The following is a 21,171-nucleotide window of genomic DNA, read 5'->3' on the forward strand; positions in this document are numbered from 1 at the left end:
AACATCCAAATTAGAAAGGAAATGTAAAATTATATATCTGTATGCAAATAACATGGTCTCATATTAGAAAACCCCAAAGATTCCACACCAAAAAAAAAAGGAAAAATTCCTGTTGGAACTATAAAAGTCAATACAGAAACATCAGTTGCATTTTTATATACTAACAGCAATCAAGTAAGAAAACTAAGGCAACAGTAGCATCAAAAAGAATAAAATACTTAGAAATAAATTTAACCAAAGGAGTTGAAAGACTTGAGAATGAAAACTACAAAACATAACTATAAGAAAATAAAGAAGACACAAACAAATGAAAGACATCCTGTGTTCACAGACTGGAATTCTTCATTCATATTGTTAAGATGTCAATACTACCTAAAGCAATCTACAAATTCAATGCCTTTTTCTCCTGCAGAAATAGAAAAATCCATCCAAAAATTCACATGGGGTCTCAAAAGACTCAAAATAGCCAAAACAATCCTGAATAAGAAGAGAGTCGTAAGTCTCACAATGTCCTAATTTCAAAACATTTTCCAAAGCTACATTATCAAAACAGTATGGTACTTGCATAGACATACACCTAGAAATAAGCCTTTATGATCTTCAATAAGGATGCCAGGACTATTCGATGAGAAAAGAACTGTCTGGGAAAACTAGATATTCACATGCAGAAGAATGAAGTTAGACCTTTATTTTAGAAACATATTCAAAAATTAACTAAAATGGATTAAAGACCTAAGTGTAAGAACTAAAACTATAAAGCTCCTAGAAGAAAAGATAGGCAGTATAGCTTCAGGATGCTGGATCTGGCAATGATTTATTGGACATAATACCAAAAGGCAAAAGAAAAAAAACAGACAAATAGAACTACATCAAATTTACTTCTGTGCATCAAATGGCATGAAAGTGAAAGTCACTCAGTCGTGTGCAACTCTTTGCGACCCCACAGACTATACAGTCCATGGGATTCTCCAGGCCAGAATACTGGAGTGGGTAGCCTTTCCCTTCTCCAGGGGATCTTCCCAAACCGGGGACTAAACCAGGTCTCCTGCATTGCAGGTGGATTCTTTACCAGCTGAGTCACAAGGGAAGCCCAAAAATGCTGGAGTGGGTAGCCTATCCATTCTCCAGTGAATCTTCCCGACCCAGGAATCAAACCGGGTCCCCTGCACTGCAGGCAGATTCTTTACCAACTGAGTTATCAGGGAAGCCCAAAGGGCATGATCAACAGTTAAAAAAAAAAAAAGTAACCTACAAAATGGGAGAAAATATTTGTTAATCATGTACCTGATAAAGTCTTAATATCCAAAATATATAAATAACTCCTTTAAATTAATGACTACCACAAAAAAAAAGCTTGATTAAAAAATAGATATCTTAGAGTTTTCAGAATATAGGTCTTTTGGCTCCTTAGATAGGTTTATTCCTAGGTACATTATTCTTTTTAATGTGATAGTGTATGGAACTGTTTCCTTAACTTCTTTGTCTGTTGACTTTCTACCTTTACTATATGTTTGCTTCTACTTGTGAACTTTTCTGTTTCATAATTTTCTTGGTTTTAGATGTGGTCTTAAATATTATTTGGCTGCATGGATCTTAGTTGCAGCATGCAGGATCTTCAGTTGCAGCATGTGAACTCTTAGTTGCAGCATGTGGGATCTAGTTCCCTGACCAGGGATTGAACCCAGGTTCCCAGCCATTGGGAGTGCAGAGTCTTAGCCACTGGATCACCAGGGAGGTCCCTTGATGTAACCTCTTCTATTTAAAGAAGTTCCTTTAGAATTTGTCGTAAAGCTGGTTTGGTCATGCTGAATTCCTTAACTTTTGCTTGTCTGTAAAGCTTTTGATTTCTCTGTAACCTTTTATGGAAAAACCCAAATGAGCTTTTTGGCTAACCCAATACCATACCTGTACTCCAAAAACAGTAAGATGCTAATGAAAGAAGTTGAAGATGACACAGATGGAAAGATATACCATATTCTTGGGTTGGAAGAATCAATATTATAGAATGACCATAGTAACCAAGACAATCTATAGATTCAATGCAATCCCTTTCAAATTACCAACAGCATTTTTCACAGAACTAGAACAAAATTTTTTTAATTTCTGTGGAAACACAAAAGACTCCAATAACCAAAGCAATCCTGAGAAAGAAAAATGGAGCTGGAGAAATCACTCTCTGACTTTAAACTATATTACAAAGCTACATTAATCAAAGCACTATGGTACTGGCACAGAAACAGACACACAGACCAATGAACAGAATAGAAAGCCCAGAAATAAATGCTAACATCTATAGTCAATTAACATACAACAAAGGAGGCAAGAATATACAATAGAGAAGAGACAGTCTCTTCAACAAGTGGTGCTGTGAAAACTGGACAGCTACATGTAAAAAAAAGAAATTTAAACATGTTTTAATACTATAGACAAAAATAAACTCAAAATGGATTCAAGACATAATGTCAGACCTAAATGTAAGACTGGATACTATAAAACTCCTAGAAGAAAATTGCAGCAATATTTTTTAATCCCTCTCCTACAGTAATGGAAATAAACAAATGGGAAACAGTTAAATTTAAAAACTTTTACAGAGCAAAGGAAATTATAAACAAAAACTTAACCTATGGAATGGGAAAAAATATTTGCAAATGATGTGACAACAAGAGATTAATTTCCAAAATATACAAACAACTCATACAGCTTAATGGCTCAGGAAACTCAAAGAGTACTCTGTATCAACCTAAAGGGGTGGGATGGGGAGGGAGACAGGAGGGAGTTTCAAAAGGGAGGGGATATATGTAAACCTATGGCTGATTCATGTTGAGGTTTGACAGAAGACAGCAAAATTCTATAAAGCAATTATCTTGCAATAAAAAATAAATAAATAAAATAAACAGCTCAATCTATTTAGAAGCCTTAAATGGACACTTCTCCAAAGAAGATATACAGATGGCCAACAGGCATATGAAAAGATGCTCAACATCACTAATTATTAGAGCAGTTGAAATCAAAACTAAAGTGAGGTATCACCTCACTCCAATCAGAATGGCCATCATCAAAAAGTGATCAAACGGTAAATGGAGACTATGTGGAGAAAAGGGAGCCCTCCCACACTGTTGGTGGCAATGTTAACTGGTACAGCCACTATGGAGAACAATATGAATGTTCCTTAAAAAACAAAAAATAGAATTATCATATGGCTCAGCAATCCCATTCCTGGTTACATGTTCAGAGAAAGCTATAATTTGAAAAGATACATGCACCCCAATGTTTATAGCAGCACTACTTAAAACAGCAAAGACATGGAATCAACCTAAGTGTTCACTGACAGATGAATGGATAAAAAAGATGTGGTAATGTATACACAATGGGATATTACCATGTCATAAAAAAAATGAAATAATACCATTTGCAGCAACATGGATGGATCTAGAGATTATCATACTTAAGTAAGTCAGACAAAGATAATGATATCACTTATATGTGGAAAGAATCTAAAATAAAAGCATACAAATGAAATTATTTACAAACAGAGTCAGAGACATGGAAAGCAAACTTATGGTTGCCAAAGGGGAAAATGGGGTGGAAAAGGGATAAATTAGGAGTTCGGGATTAACATATACACACTACTATATATAAAATATTGGGTTGGCCAAAAGGTTCATTTGGATTTTTCCACAGCATCTTACGGAGAAATCCGAATGAACCTTTTGGTCACCCCAATAGATAATCAACAAAGACCTACTGTATAGTATAGGGAACTATACTCAATATCTTATAAAACCTATAACAGAAATGCATCTAAAAAATGTATGTCTATGTATCTGAATCACTTTGCTAAACAACCTGAAACTAACACATTATAAAACCAACTACATTAAAATAAATTTTTTTAATTTTAAAATACAAAAATATAAAAATTTGAAATGGCAAATGATTTCAATAGGCATTTCTCCAAAGATGATATATAGATGGCCAATAAAAATGTGAAGATACTCAATATCATTACTTATTAGAGAAATGCAAATCAAAACCACCATGAGATACCGTTTCACAACCACTAGAATGGCTACTACCAAAACAACAACAACAGAAAGTAACAAGTGCTGCAGAAGATGTAAAGGGAGCCCTTGTGCACGGCTGGTGATGTGAAATGATACAGCCTCTGCAGAAATCAATATAGACATTCCTCAAAAAATTAGCAGTAGAACTACTATATCATCCAGTAATTCCATTTCTGGGTATACATCAAAAGGAACTGAAAGCAAGATCTTGAAGAGGTATTTATACACCCCATGTTCATAGTCACATTATTCACAATAGCCATGAGATAGAAGCAACCCGAACGTCCTGGTGAGTTAACGGATGAAAAAATATGATATACACGAAAATATTATTGAGCCTTAAAAGGAAGGAAATCCCATCACACACCACAACATGGATGAACTTTGAAGACATTATGCTAAGCAAAATAAACCAGTCACAAAACGACAAATGCTGTATGAGGGATCTAAACTAATCAAATGAAATTCATGGAAACAACGTAGGATGGTGGTTGCTAGGGGCTGGAAAGAGGAGAAAAGAAGGAGTTGTTTAATGGGTACAGAGTTTCAGTTTTGCAAGATGAAAAAGTTCTGCAGAAAAAGTTCTGCAAAGGAAGAACCTTGCAGACAAATATGAGTAAGCTTAACACCACTGAAACATTTAAAAATGGTTAAGATGGTAAATTTTCTCACTGTAATTTTTAAGGTAGGCAGATAGTTCCAATAATAAGGTAGGCAAATAGGCAGAGAAGCCAGAGATTAAATTGCCAAAATCCGCTGGATCATCAAAAAAGCAAGAGAATTCCAGGAAAACATCTATTTCTGCTTTTTTGACTACACCAAAGCCTTTGTGTGGATCACAACAAACTTTAAAAATTCTTCAAGAGATGGGAATACCAAACCACCTGACCTGCCTCCTGAGAAATCTGTAGCCAGGTCAAGAAGCAACAGTTAGAACTGGACATGGAACAACAGACTGGTTCCAAATCTGGAAAGGAGTACATCAAGGCTGTATATTGTCACCCTGCTTATTTAACTTATACGCAGAGTACATCATGAGAAACGCTGGACTGGAAGAAACACAAGCTGGAATCAAGATTGAATCAAGATCTCAATCAAGATATTGAGAAATATCAATAACCTCAGATACGCAGATGACACCAGCCTTATGGCAGAAAGCAAAGAAGAACTAAAGAGAGTGAAAAAGTGGGCTTAAAACTCAACATTCAAAACACTAAGACCATGGCATCTGGTCCCATCACTTCATGGCAAATAAATTGGGAAACAATGGAAACAGTGAGAGACTTTATTTTCTTGGGCTCCAAATTCACTGCAGATGGTGACTGCAGCCATGAAATTAAAAGACGCTTGCTCCTTGGAAGAAAAGTTATGACCAACCTAGACAGCATATTAAAAAGCAGAGACATTACTCTGCCAACAAAGGTCTGTCTAGTCAAAGCTATGGTTTTTGGTGTTAAAGAAGACTCTTGAGAGTCCCTTGGACAGCAAGGAGATCAAACCAGTCAATCCTAAAGGAAATCAGTCCTGAATATTCACTGGAAGGACTGATGCTGAAACTGAAACTCCAATACTTTGGCCACCTGATGCAAAGAACTGATTCATTGGAAAAAACCCTGATTCTGGGAAAGACTGAAGGCAGGAGGAGAAGAGGACGACAGGGGATGAGATGGTTGGATGGTGTCACCGACTCGATGGACATGAGTTTGAGCAAGCTCTGGAAGGTAATGATGGACAGGGAAGCCTGGCGTGCTACAGTCCATGGGGTCTCAGAGAGTCAGACACAAGTGAGCAACTGAAATGAACTGAGATAGTTGTACATGGTCCAGCTTGCACATGAGTCTGAGGGAGAGGAGTTTAATATGGAGAACAAATATAATGGTATTCTACTATGAGTTATTATATTAATTATAAATACTGAGGGGGCTCTTTTAGGGGGAAGAGAGTTTTTTCACTGAAAGTAGAATATATAGCCTCCTATGGGTAAAAATACTTAGATCTTCAAATGTTTTTGAGAGATTAGCCTATCAGACTTTTAAAAAATGTTTCCAGGGACTTCCCAGGTGGTCCAGTGGTTAGGACTCCACACTCCCAAGGCAGGGGACACGGGTTTGTTTGATCCCTGATAGGGGAGCTGGATCCCACATGCCACAACTAAGACCCAGTGCAGCCAAATAAATTAAAAAAAAAAAAAGATTTCAACTGTTGGAGTGAATCTCCTAGCATATACTCATGCTAGACTATAGTGAGTGTCTCTAGATGATTTTGCTGAGCCCCAACCTGGGATGAGCCAACCCCAAACTAGAGGAGCCCTTGGAAAGTCTATTTGTTTCTGGAAATTTAGGCTTTTTCTAACAGACTTATAGGAGTCTATCTAGTCTCTTAAAAGCCTGCCTTTATCTCATTAGTCTTGGTATCTTGTTAGGGTAAGAAATGAGTTTTTATGTTATTAATGGTTCATCTCTAACCCTACAGAGCAGAGTATCAAATCTACTTTTATTCTGAATCTTTCTTTGGCTACTATAGGATAGCAATGGTTATCTCAATTTCTTTGGTGTTGATCATTTATTCAAAGACCAATCTTATCCTATGAAGGGTGGAAAATCATAATTTATTGAGTGCCTACTACACATCAGTCAGCATACTGGACAATTTGCCCATTTTTGTTTGTTTGTTCCTAAACTACATGATTACATTGTACACTTAAGCTAAAAATATTAAGTTAGTTGCCCAAAACCTAGGCAGGGGAGAACTAGGATTCAAACTGAGATCTGCCATTTACTTCTACTATATTAGATCACCTCTATAATCACAGAGAGTTATAAGTAGAATTGTCTGATCTACTCAGTTTATTTCAAATAAAAATAAAAAGGGAAAATACTCTCTTTTTCATCTATTTTACTTATTTAATAGAGTAGATGGCCCAAAGCAGTCTTCTCTAAATTTTTCTGCTTCCCCCTTCCTCTCAATATGACAACCAGAGAAAATAGTGGTACCTAACCAGAAGATTATTATTAACAGCTGTAAGAATTAGTGCAGATGCTTATGTAGTAATGTATTCCTAACAGTGTTGACCACCACTCTTTCTGTACATAAAATGTCTTCATTGCACAGTTCATTGAACTGACAAGCAATTAAATTCTAGAATTGTGACATCAGGATTTTAAGACTAGAACTAAATTATTCAATAGAGAATAGAATAAAAAGTCATTTACTTAGAAATACCATGAATATATTTTCATCTTAAATTTCTCATAATAGGAAGCACAACATGTATATTCATTTTTCCACAATACCTGACAAGAAATGCTTATTTCTTTTAATACACTTAAGACTACTCACTAAAATAAGTACCTGAAAAACTTTGAATATTTGTTAATATTGAAGAAAAAAGTTCATGCTTGTTACCACTTCTTAAGAATGATGGAGACCTGACTTCCTGTTTCTGTTGTTAATCTGCATCATGTTAGAAAGAAGGAATAGGCAGAGGTTCCAGGAAGGTGTGATGATTCTTAATTCGGTTTAGAAGCTGCTGTGCCACCGGTCTGAATTCTGTTTCCCAGTGGAGTTTGTGATAGTTTTTTAGGTCTTGGTCAAAACTCCCATTCAATGCTAGTTCTTCATCTGCATCAGAAAAATTAAAATTACAGCAATTATTTAGAAATGTGATCCTACTGAATGAAGTTTAATTTTTGATGGCATGAGTTAAACTCATCCTGAGTCATCTCTAATTGCAACAAGGCTTTTTTACGGGAGTAGTTCTTTATAGAAAAAAATTTAAGTAAGTGTATGATAGTTTCTTAATTCAAAAAAAATATAATCTTGAGGACTTCCCTAGCAGTCCAAGTGGTTAAGACTCTATGCCTCCACTGCAGGGGACCTGGGGTTGGATCCCTGGTCAGGGAACTAAGATCATGCATAGTGTGTGGCGTGGCAAAAAAAATAATAATAAAAGATAGCGATCTTCCTAAAAAAAAAAAAACCCTAGACTGAATTGAGTTCTTACTTCAATTTATCCCTAATGTTACATCTAACTTTATATCCAAAAGACAGATCACAATTTCTCAGAATAAACAAAGTATGAATAGATTACTTCCTTATCTGCACATTAAAAATGTTAATTGTTTCTTCAGTGGTTGACAAATAAAAAAGAAGTTAGGAAATCTTTTGGGAAAGTAGCACAGTTGAATTTGACTGAAAATCAACTTTGCTCATTTCAGAGCAGCCTGGACAAACTTCTTTGAAAAGATAACACCTCCCTCCCCCTGCCACCTTATGCTCTCCCCAATAAAAGTGAAAAGTGGAAGACTTTGAGAATCCTAAGGAATATTAGAATCCCAAGTGAATCCATGTATAATGCAGAAGAGCACTTGTTAAAAAAATGCAAAATTACAACCTTGATTTGTTTCTTAATCCAACAGCACTTTCAATTCTGTGAATATCGTGAAAGTATATCCAACCCAAGTCGGAAGACAAATGGCTACTGAGGTTTCTGCACCGACCTGCCACTGCATTTCTCTCTGTTTACACTGGAACCCATGAGAAGGACTTCAGGAAAATGCACTGGCCTGCCAGTCAGAAGGTTGGCTCTGCCACTTCCTAGGTCTGAGGCTGAGGCAGACTTCTTAAGTGGTAACCACTAAGTCCTAAAGTGACCACAAATATTGCTGCTTGCATAATTTGCAAACTTCTTTCATAAGGCCCACTAAAATCCTACCATCAAATACTTCCTTGGTGCTTACATCAAATTTCCTACCCTGAATATTTTGGGTACACTCAAAGCACACTGTGTGTACTTTGGCACTACTGGTGTTGGTGTCACCACCCAGAATAAGATAGGTCTGGAATCCCAGTTTGTACCTTCCCGTCCTCTCCCCCAGCCAACTGGACAGCTATGCAACTCTGAGATAAGTTCTGGGCAGACACAAACAATTCAGCAAAGCTCTCCATGGAGACCCCTGTAAGCAAACCTGACTCTCCCCACCCATTTGATAATCAAGGCCTTGAAAGGAGAAGAATCCAGATGGTGTTTGATGCCTTGAAAGGCCTTCCTGTTGGGCTATTTCCAAACTAAATCGGTCTGTGAGACTCTGAGCGCTCTTGAATTCCTAGATCTACTTCCTGCTCACTCTTCTGCAGATGTTCTGAGTACTAAACTTTCGTTAAAAACGAATTCTCTTTTTTTATGCTCTTTTTCTAAAGCAGCTTAGGACTGATGGCTGCCCAGGCAACCTGCAGTCTTTCTCTCTGTCCAGGACTTTGGCTGGGTTTGATGATTTTAGCCAAGTCACTGTTTCGGTGTCTGGGGTTTCTTAATCTAACACTGAGACTATATTACTCTTCTTGAGGCTCAACGTATAATTAGTTAATCTACACTTGTACCCTATTAATTGTAAATTGGGTTAGGCAAGATAACAAAAGTGGCCAAATAACTATAGATAAGATAAAAGCAGTCTCAAGTTGCAAAGTAAATACAGCAACTCAATGCATAAAATGTGTCATATTACACTAGGTGTTAAATTTGGAACTCGTATTGCAATGAACAGCAGAGGCTAACCCAAGAAAACCTTAGTTCTATGATTTTCAAACTTTTTTTTTTTTTTTTACTGTGACCTAGGAAGTCCATCAGAGAAGGCAATGGCAACCCACTCCAGTACTCTTGCCTTGAAAATCCCATGGACAGAGGAGCCTGGTAGGCTGCAGTCCAGGGGGTCGCGGAGAGTTGGACATGACTGAGCGACTTCACTTTCACTTTTATGCACTGGAGAAGGAAATGGCAGCCCACTCCAGTGTTCTTGCCTGGAGAGTCCCAGGGACGGCAGAGCCTGGTGGGCTGCCGTCTATGAGGTCGCACAGAGTCGGACACGAATGAAGCAACTTAGTAGCAGCAGTAACAGCAGGAAGTCCATATTACATGATAACTATATATATATATTTATAAACAAATAAATAGAATACTTATCTTTTCTACATGTAATATATTCTGATATTCTCTTTGTTTGCTGCTTCATTTTTCAAACTGGTCACAGTGTGAAAAGTACTGGTTTAGATAAGCAGTTATTGTTCAACTTTCTTTGTACACAGCACACTTCCAAACACTAGAATTTTAGGTAAGGTTTTCAAAAGGATTAAAAGGCAAAAAGGCAGAACACTGAAAGATGAGCCCCCCAGGTCAGTAGATGTCCAATATGCTACTGGGGAAGGGCAGAGAAATAGCTCCAGAAAAAATGAAGAGGCTGAGCCAAAGCGGAAACAGTGCCCAGCTGTGGTTGTATCTGGTGGTGAAACTATAGTCCAATGGTGTAAAGAACAATATTGCATAGGAACCTGGAATGTTAGGTCCATGAATCAAGGTAAATTGGACGTGGTCAAGCAGGAGATGGCAAGAGTCAATATTGACACTTTAGGAATCAGTGAACTAAAATGGATGGGAATGGGTGAATTTGATTCAGATGACCATTATATATCTACTATTGTGGGCAAGAATCCCTTAGAAGTAAAGGAGTAGCCCTCACAGTCAACAGAAGAGTCTGAACTGCAGTACTTGGGAGCAATCGCAAAAAAGACAGAATGATCTCCATTTGTTTCCAAGGCAAATCATTCAACATCAGTGTAATCCAAGTCTATCTCCCAATCACTAATGCTGAAGAAGCTGAAGTTGAACCATTCTATGAAGACCTATAAGATCTCTTAGAACAAACACCAAAAAAGATGTCCTTTTCATCATAGGGGACTGGAATGCAAAAAGTAGAAAGTCAAAAGATATCTGGAGTAACAGGCAAGTTTGGCCTTGGAGTACAAAATGAAGCAAGGCAAAGGTTAACAAGAGTTCTGCCAACAGAACACACTGGTCATAACAAACACCCTCACCCAACAACACAAGAGATGACTCTACACATGGACATCACCAGACAGTCAATACTGAAATCAGATTGATTATATTCTTTACAGCCAAAGATGGAGCAGCTCTATACAGTCAGCAAAAACAAGCCCAGGAGCTGACTGTGGCTCAGATCATGAACTCTTATTTGCAAAATTTAGGTTCAAATTGAAGAAAGTAGAGAAAACCACTAAGCTATTCGGGTATGACCTAAATAAACTCCCTTATGATTACATAATGGAAGTGATGAATAGTTCAAGGGACTAAATCTGGTAGACAGAGTGCTTGAAGAACTAAGGGTGGAGGTTCATATCACTGTACAGGAAATGATGACTAAAACCATCCCCAAGAAAAATAAATGCAAGAAGGCAAAGTGGTTGTCTGAGGAAGCCTTACAAATAGCTGAGAAAAGAAGTGAAAGGCAAAGGACAAAGCTAAAGATAAACCCAACTGAATGCAGAGTTCCAGAGAATAGCAAGGAGATAAGAAAGCTTTCTTAAGTGAACAATGCACAGAAATAGAAGAAAACAATAGAATGGGAAAGACCAAAGATCTCAAGAAAATTAGAGATACCAAGAGAATATTTCATGCAAAGATGGACACTATAATGAAAGAAATGGCAAGGACTTAACAGAGAGTTCCAGAAAAACATCTATTTCTGCTTTATTGACTATGCCAAAGCCTTTGACTGTGTGGATCACAATAAACTGTGGAAAATTCTGAAAGAGATGGGAATACCAGACCACCTGACTTGCCTGTTGAGAAACCTATATGCAGGTCAGGAAGCAACAGTTAGAACTGGACATGGAACAACAGACTGGTTCGTCAAGGCTGTATATTGTCACCCTGCTTATTTAACTTATATGCAGAGTACATCATGAAAAACACTGGGCTGGAAGAAGCACAAGTTGGAATCAAGACTGCCGGGAGAAATATCAATAATCTCAGATATGCAGATGACACCACCCTTATGGCAGAAAGTGAAGAGGAACTAAAAAGCCTCTTGATGAAAGAGGAGAGTGAAAAAGTTGGCTTAAAGCTCAAGATCATGGCCTCTAGTCCCATCACTTCATGGGAAATAGATGGGGAAACAGTGGAAACAGTGTCAGACTTTATTTTGGGGGGCTCCAAAATCACTGCAGATGGTGATTGCAGCCATGAAATTAAAAGATGTTTACTCTTTGGAAGAAAAGTTATGACCAACCGAGATAGCATATTCAAAAGCAGAGACATTACTTTGCCAACAAACGTCCGTCTAGTCAAGGCTATGGTTTTTCCAGTGGTCATGTATGGATGTGAGAGTTGGAGTCTGAAGAAGGCTGAGCGCCGAAGAATTGATGCTTTTGAACTGTGGTGTTGGAGAAGACTCTTGAGAGTCCCTTAGATTGCAAGGAGATCCAACCAGTCCATCCTAAAGGAGATCAGCCTTGGGTGTTCATTGGAAGGATTGATGCTGAAGCTGAAACTCCAATACTTTGGCCACCTCATGCAAAGAGTTGACTCAATTGGAAAAGACCCTGATGCTGGGAGGGATTAGGGGGCATGTGGAGAAGGGGACGACAGAGGATGAGATGGCTGGATGGCATCACCGACTCGATGGACATGAGTTTGGGTAAACTTTGGGAGTTGGTGATGGACAGGGAGGCGTGGCGTGCTGCGATTCATGGGGTCGCAAAGAGTCAGACACGACTGAGCGACTGATCTGAACAGAAGTAAAAGAGATTAAGAAGAGGTGGCAAGAATACACAGATGATCTGTGCAAAAAAAGTCTTAATGACCCAGATAACCACAATCATGTGGTCACTCACCTAGAGCCAGACATCCTGAATGTGAAGTCAAGTGGGCCTTAAGAAGTATTGCTGCTGCTGCTGCTGCTAAGTCGCTTCAGTTGGTCCGACTCTGTGCAACCCCAGAGATGGCAGCCCACCAGGCTCCCCCATCCCTGGGATTCTCCAGGCAAGAGTACTGGAGTAGGGTGCCACTGCTTTCTCCTTAAGAAGCATTCAGTTCAGTTCAGTCGCTCAGTCATGTCTGACTCTTTGCGACCCCATGAATCGCAGCACACCAGGCCTCCCTGTCCATCACCAACTCCTGGAGTTCACTCAAACTCATGTCCATCAAGTCGGTGATTCCATCCAGCCATCTCATCCTCTGTCGTCCCCTTCTCCTCCTGCCCCCAATCCCTCCCAGCATCAGATAAAACTAGGGAGGTGATGGGATCACAGCTGAGCTATTTCTAATCCTAAAAGATGATGCTGTGAAAGTGCTGCACTCTATGCCAGTAAATTTGGAAAATTCAGCAGTGGCCACAGGACTGGAAAAGGTCAGTTTTCATTTCAATCCCAAAAAAGGCAATGCCAAACAATGGTCAAACTAGCATACAGTTGTACTCATTTCACATGCTAACAAAGTAATACTCAAAATCCTTCAAGCTAGGCTTCAACAGTACGTGAACCAAGATCTTCCAGATATACAAGCTGGATTTAGAAAAGGCAGAGGAACCAGAGATCAAATTGCCAACATCTGCTGGATCATAGAAAAAGCAAGGGAATTAAAAAAAAAAAGTCTACCACTGCTTCATTGACTATGCTAAAGCCTTTGACTGTGTGGATCACAACAAACTGTGGCGCATTCTAAAAGAGATGGGACTACAAAACCACCTAACCTGGCTCCTGAGAAACCTGTATGCATGTCAAGAAGCAACAGTTAGAACCAGATATGGAACAGTGGACTGGTTCAAAATTGGGAAAGGAGTACATCAAGGTTGTATATTGTCACCCTGCTTATTTAACCTATATGCAGAGTATATTATGTGAAATTCCACGTTGGATGAAGCTCAAGCTGGAATCAAGTTTGCCGGGAGAAATGTCAACTTCAGATATGCAGATGATAGCACACTAATGGCAGAAAGCAAAGAAGACCTAAGGCACATCTTGGTGAAGGTGAAAGAGGAGAGTGAAAAAGCTGGCTTGAAATCAACATCAAAAAACAAAGATCATGGCAGCTGGTCCTATCTCTTCATGGCAAATAGATGGGGGAAAATGTGGAAACAGTGACAGATTTCATTTTCTTGGGCTCCAAAATCACCGCAGCCATGAAATTAAAAGATGCTTGCTCCTTCAAAGAAAAACTATGACGAATCTAGACAGCATCTTAAAAAGCAGAGACATCACTTTGCCATCAAAAATCAGTATAGTCAAAGCTATGGTTTTTCCAGTAGTGATGTACAGTGTCAGAGTTGGACCATAAAGAAGGCTGAGTGCTGAAGAATTGATGCTTTTCAACTGTCGTGTTGGAGAATATTCTTGAGAGTCCCTTCAACAGCAACAAGGAGATCAAACCAATCAACCCTAAAGGAAATCAACCCTGAATATTCATTGGAAGGAGAGATGCTAAAGCTGAAGCTCCAATACCCTGGCTACCTAATGTGAACAGCTGACTCATTGGAAAAGACCCTGATGCTGGAAAAAACTGAGGGCAGGAGGAGAAGGAGGTGACAGAGGAGGAGATGGTTGGATGGCATCACTGACTCAATGGACACGAGTTTGCGCAAACTCCAGGAGATAGTGAAGGACAGGGAACCTGGTGTGCTGCAGTCCATGGAGTCACAAAGAGTCGGATACAACTGAGGGACTAAACAACAACAAAATGACTCAAAACAACTCTGTCAGTGACCGTTATAGCATGGTCTCTACAACAGTTTAAGGATCCTGTGCATCATTGCACTCTTTCCTAGCCTGCCGTTCAGCACCAGGTAGCTACCAGGGGTTTGATTACTGTTGTAATGCTTATAAGGCACAGTTCTCACATGTTCTAGAAGCACCTGATGACTCTCTGGCATGAGCATGATGATGTGACCCTTTACTTTGAACATTGGGGTCCCCTCTATCCCCTATCACATAACCTAGGTTCTAAGTTCCACATATCTTGTTATTTAGTTGCTAACTCATGCTCAACTCTTTGCAACCCAATGGACTGTAGCCCACCAGGTTCCTCTGTCCATGGGATTTCCCAGGCGAGAATACTGGAGTGGGTTGCCATTTTCTTCTCCAGGGGACTTCTTGACCCAAGGATCGAACCTGTGTCTCCAGCATTGGCAGGCAGAATCTTTACCATTGAGCCACCGAGGGAAGCCCTCCACATACCTCAGATGAATATAAAATAACCTAGAGTCATTTACGTTCACAATAGCAAACTGTACACACTAATCACCAGTGTATACTGGTGATCACCAGTTGCCAGCAACCCTGAGAGAAGCTCATGGTAGTGTGCCAGGGCAAACCACATAAGAACTTCAAGATAAACAGATTGCTCATGAGTTTATGTGAAGTGGCTGTAGCACATCAGGAAGTTTTAGACAACATTCTTTTTAAGCCACTTTCCTAAAAGACTGTCAACATCCCAACCACACTGAGTCCCATTACTTTCTTTTTCAGCTTCCCATCAAGAAAAAGTTGGGTAACTTGCATTAGTATATCAATTGCCCTCCCGTGATTTCTAAAAACAGTGCTCACACTACATTGTGGGACTTTTGTGATATAACAGCTCTTCCTGTTTTCAAAATGGCCTGTTGTTTTTTTAACCTATCGCTGTAAAAAAATTGAAATTTAAGTATACTCTCGTTTATATATCCATTTCAATTGCTGCCACCCAGCTGGCCGGACACAACTACAGCCCATGTCAGAAGTAAGGCTCTGAGGTCCACACTGTGGAGAGGAGAGCCAGAGAGTAGCACTCGTGATCACATGAGACATGCATGCCACACTCTGCTGATGATCTGGCTCCCTGGTAGACTGTGTTTATTTTTCTTACCCGTGCCTCCACCCCCTTCCAGGGGTGGGTGGGATGGGGTAGGGTAAGGGCATACTATGTAATGGAATAGCAGAAAAACACAGGGGCTCAATGTTTACTTTCTGATGAAAAGCCCTGGCTTTGCTACAGTATGATCTTAGGCAAGTCACTTAACCCTCCTAGACGTACCTACCTCCACTGTCACCTAGCTGATGACCTTAGATCTTAGAAGGATAGAATGAACCTCCTTTTAAAAGTATACAGCACTATTAAAGATACCACCATTGTCAGTTAATCCACAAGCATCTATCAAGAGCCTGCTTTGCCCAAGGCAGTATCTTTTCCTTACGGTGGCTCCGTTGGAGTGGGGAAACAAAAGGTACAAAACAATAATGCAGAACAAGCTACACAGCTCATGATCAGTTGCTGTGTAAGCAGCGCAGCTTCCCTGTGACTGTGGGCTTGGAAAGCTCATGAGAAGGGCCTGCCAGGACCGGCAGCCTTGCGCCGGGCAGGTAAGAGACCTGGCCAGAGCAAAGGGGCAAGGTTAGGGAAGCATGAGGGGAAGCCCAGGCCTGCTCCAGGGAGGGTTGACGGGGGGAAGAGGCAGGAACAGGCCCATTATAGTCAAGGGCACGCCAGGTGTGCTGCCCGCGTGTGAAGCCAGCCATGCCCACATCCCTTCTTAGGTGGTGCCACACGGCCCCACCAGTTTGCTATATATGGTTGACTGTCCCAGCCTGAGGTGCCAAAGGAAACCACAGACAGCCTGCAGTGGAGGCAGCTGCCGCCTGAGGCACGAAAGCCTAGAGCCCAGGAGAATGACTCATGGAACCAGTCACATCTTCTCCCCAAATGGGAGACAGAAAGTCGTGCCAACAGCAGAGGAGACAAAGGCCCACTCACGACAGCAGCAAGAAGCGGCCTTGAGACAGCTGGAGCCATGGCCATGCAGGAGCCTGGAGACGACGAGGGGGAGAAAGGTCTTTTTCCTTAAGAGTGGAGACAGCACTGCTGGGTCTCAGCAGGGTGGGGTAGATGATGCCTGCTACTGATGGGCCGCCTTCCACATCCTGAGTGCTGGTCCAGCAGGCTCTGCGCAATGCGCGTGTTTCCCAGCTTCCTCCTTTCCGGGGCATCCTTCCCTTCAGCTCCTTCACTAACCAGGGTGGAGTTCTCAGTGCTGCCCGAATAGCAGACTCACCTGCGGAACTTGTTAATGACGCAGATAATTGGCCTCCCCCAGAGCTCCTGAATCAGAACTCCTAGGGATGGGGCCAGGACAAGTGTGGGGTTTTTGATTGATTTTTCTTTTTAATTCCATATGTTCTGACTCCAATGTTCTGCCACAGTTGAGAACTGAATTAAAGCGAGTTGAGCGCACTTCTGCTCCTAGCAACCCAAGAAAACTTCAAGTCCACAGAGCAGAATGTGAACCTCAATGATTTAAAATTGTGCTCATTTTGAGAAGGGAACCCTCCTACACTGTTGGTGGGAATGTAAATTAGCACTGCCACTATGGAGAACAGTATGGAGGTTCCTTAAAAAATGAAACACTGAACTACCATATGACCCCAATCCTACTTCTAGATATCTATCTGGAGAAAAACATGATTCGAAAGGATACATGAACCCAAATACTCACTGCAGCCAAAACATGCAAGCAACCTAAATATCTGACAGAGGAATGGATAAAGAAGATGTGGGACTTCATATACAATGGAATATTACTCATCTATTCAAAAGAATGCCATTTGCAGCAACATAGATGGACCTAGCGAGTGTCATACTGAGTGAAGTAAGTCAGACAGAGGAGAAATACAATATGACATCCCTTATATGTGGCATCTAAAAGGAAATGATACAAATTAACTTATAAAACAAAGACACTCACAGACTTAGAAAACGAACTTCTGGTTGCCAGGGGAAGGGACGGTTAGGGACCGTGGGAAGGTCATGTACACACTGCTATATTTAAAATGGATAACCTACAAGAACCTATTGCATAGCTTTCTTTCAAATAGCTCTGGTCCGGAGTTCCTGTTTAATAACATATTGTTACAACAATAGAATTTACCAAGCATTTTCATAACCATGTTTTGAGAACTAGCTGTGTGTCATGTTCTATGTGAATTTCTTTGTGTAGGTCTATTCATTTATCACCCTAACAACTCTGCAAGTGAAAGTGAAGTCGCTCAGTTATGTCCGACTCTTTGCAACCACATGGACTGTAGCCTACCAGGCTCCTTCATCCATGGGATTTTCCAGGCAAGAATACTGGAATGGATTGCCATTTCTTTCTCCAGGGGACCTTCCCAACCCTGGGATCGAACCCCGGTCTCCCACATTGAAGGCAGATGCTTTACCGACTGAGCCACCAGGGAAGCCCAACAACTCTGCAAAGTGGATGTCAATCATCCCCATCTTAGACATGAGAAGATATACATTCAGAAGTTAATATGCCCTGAGTTAAAACTTGGCATGTGATAAAGTGAGACCTGAACTCAGAACTGCCTGACTACAGCCTCTAGTCTTCCTGGAATACTCTCAGGATGCTTGTTTGATTCTCACAACTCCCTGCAACACAGAACAGATATAACGTCCCCATTTTACAGATGAAAAGACAGTTTCTGAGAGATTCTTATGTCGAATCACACCATCCCAGAGAGTCAGAATTTGAACTCATAGCCTCTGGGTCACACTGAGCCTCTCTGCATGGCTTTGCTGAGCCAACACGGTGCTTGGGAGATGACAGGCACATCTTCATTTTGAAAATGAAGATTTTCCACTCACTTCTGACCTAAATCACTGCTGTTAGACCTACCCCAGGATGAGGAGAACTATCCTAAAAATAGAAACTTTTGCAATGGAAGAAACTCTCATCTTTCCTTTGGTTTGTATCAGTGATTTCCTACCTTTCAGTGTATGTCAGACCACATAGTAATGTCAAATGATTTCACAGACTCTCCCCACATAACACAATCATATATGCATAGGTTCATTAAAAGCAGGACTTATTTCAGAGTAGCTTTTAACCATATTTTCTCAATTACAACAATGTCTATATACTTTTTAAACAACAGCAATACATTTATGCCTAGATCGTCTATTTATAAGCTTATAGAAAATTCAAAAGAAGGGGGAAAGCCACAAAAGAAATCATGACAGCACCCAGTGAGTTCAAAGTCCTCATGTCCCCACTGTATATAAGATTCAGCCTCTTCCAGATATCTTCAAATTATAATCGTCTTTAACGTCTCCTGTTCCTTATCGAAAAAAAAGCTACCCAAAGGCCTACCAATCTTTATCCACACAGATCACAGGAAACAATTTTTCTCATTTTGATAAGATTCACAGATTCACAGTCAGGAGTCTTACCTAAGAACGATGACAGCAAGGCTAAGAGTGTGTTGGCAGCCTCATCTCCAAAACAGGATGAAGCATTGGTGATGTTTTCACTGAAGTTCCATAGCGTTTTGCAAACCAAGCAGGCCAGCTGCCAATCAGTAGGCCCAAAATCTCTTAAACAATCCACTAACCTGAGTGAAAAGTCAAATTGAGAAGTTAGTAGGTCAGCATCTTTTTTATATTTTTAACATGATGATTAACTTTCTTTGATACTGAATATACATTTTATATGTAATTCAGTGTTATTAAAATAATTTCACATCTACCAATTTAAGTAATTAACAAATTTAAGCAATAATCTACTTATGAATTATTTTAAGTGTCCAGTGGAATCTAAATCCCCTCCTTAGCCTAGCTAGGCACTTCCAGATGGAGAAATATCTCTGCCCGGGAGAAATGAGGAGGGGGGCCTAAGCTCTCCTGTGAATCCTGATTGAGTCAGGACTCTGTGCCTTGAACTTACTTTTTAATGCCACCGCCTTCTTTTAGAATGACTCTCTTGTCTCTGTCCACGGTGAGGTTTAGGAGAACACCACAGGCAGAAAAGCAAATATCCTGATGCTTAGCATCCAGCAGAGCAATCATGAACTTGTGGACTGGAAGGGCAGAGAACAAATGCAGACCAGTGAAGCGCAGGGGCCCCAGCTATATTTCATTCCACAAATGGCAGAGGGGAAATGGGGAGCAGCTTGTGAAACTGGAAACTCTGCTAGGGGATTTAGCCCACTCTTCGTAGGGCTTCCCCACTGCCCGGTGGGGAAAGTGCCTTCACCAACACCCAACACCGTCACTTGAGAACCTGCTCCCCACCCCCAGGGTCCCTGTTCCCAGGTACTGCTGTATCCACCGAAGCATCAGCTCTCCCTTCCAGGCAGTGGTAGAGTCCCCGCCCGTGGAGAAGAGGGAACCACCTCCTTCCAATCACACAGGTACTATTCATTTCATCTCTAACTTCTGGTTGTTCTCAAGGGCTCTTTTGAACCTCCAGCAGAAATTTTCTTAAAATACACAGCCCTGGAAGTGGGGCAGGGGGAGTAGGCTTCAGTGATCTTCCTGGGAAGTCCTCCAAGGCCATAGCTTGTAAGAGAAGACTTGCTCAGACTGCTGGAAACCAGTGCGCAGGGAGGCCAGACTTCCAGTGTAGGGGACGTCTTGTATCAGAACAGGCTCCCCCCGCCCCCACTGCCTTCCCTTACTCCTAGAAATGGAACTATTTGTCCTATTTGCTCATCGCCCCCAGCAGGGGTTGGGGGAGAATGAATGGGCGTGTGTTCCTGTTCCCCTGCTCACCTGAGAGGCAGCCACGCCACGCTGACCTTGGCCTACTGTTTGGTCAGCAGTGAGCTTGGCAAAGGCTGAATCACATATGTTTTTAAGAGTTTAAAGAATATACACCAAAATTTAACAATTATCTCTGGGGAAGTGTTTTCTTTTTAATCTGTATTATATAATTTTTCTATCACGAACATGAATAATTAGGTATTTTTAGTTACTGTTTTTACATGAAATATTTGAGAAAAATAGTATGTTTAGTATATACTGTTATGTACCTGCTACACAGTTGAAGAAATAAAACATTACAGATCCAATTTTATATTTGGGGCATCCATTCAAATTTAACTTTGTCTTAAATGTGGAGTTTCTAATTCCAAATGCATTTATGCCTTATTCCATTAGCGCATGAGTACATTATATAAACAATACCCAGGACCATTTCGCATGTTTTAATACAATATTAATGGTATTATTTCACATGTGTCCTCCTATTACTACTAGCTTTTTTGCTCCTATAGTATGTGTTTGAGGTTGATGCATGTTGATACATGAACTTCTAGCTCATTTATTTTAACTGCTGTATAAGTTTGGTTGCACAAATATACCGTAATATATTTATCCTCTTACCTGTTGACGGACATTTAGGTTGTTCCCATTTTTCACTATTACAAGCAGTACTATAATAGACATTCCAGTGCATGAAGGAGCAGGTCTTTTGAGTCCATTCCCATGGACAGAAATGATGTGTATAGATTA

General features: G+C 40.4%; 1 protein-coding gene across 2 annotated transcripts in view; it reads right to left on the reverse strand.

The window, feature by feature from the left end:
- Window positions 1–6,569: 6,569 nt before the first annotated feature.
- ARMC2 (armadillo repeat containing 2) overlaps window positions 6,570–21,171 on the reverse strand; it is a 224,699-nt gene continuing 210,097 nt past the window's right edge. For both annotated transcript variants that reach the window (XM_069598145.1, XM_069598146.1), the window contains 3 exons: window positions 19,604–19,736; window positions 19,111–19,271; window positions 6,570–7,685 (listed from right to left, as the gene is read on the reverse strand). In XM_069598145.1, coding sequence (XP_069454246.1) covers window positions 7,528–7,685; window positions 19,111–19,271; window positions 19,604–19,736 — 452 coding nt within the window. In that variant the 3' untranslated portion in view covers window positions 6,570–7,527. The remainder of the gene's footprint in view (window positions 7,686–19,110; window positions 19,272–19,603; window positions 19,737–21,171) is intronic.

This window comes from Ovis canadensis, chromosome 8, assembly GCF_042477335.2.
Source record: "Ovis canadensis isolate MfBH-ARS-UI-01 breed Bighorn chromosome 8, ARS-UI_OviCan_v2, whole genome shotgun sequence".
Taxonomy (NCBI): domain Eukaryota; kingdom Metazoa; phylum Chordata; class Mammalia; order Artiodactyla; family Bovidae; genus Ovis; species Ovis canadensis.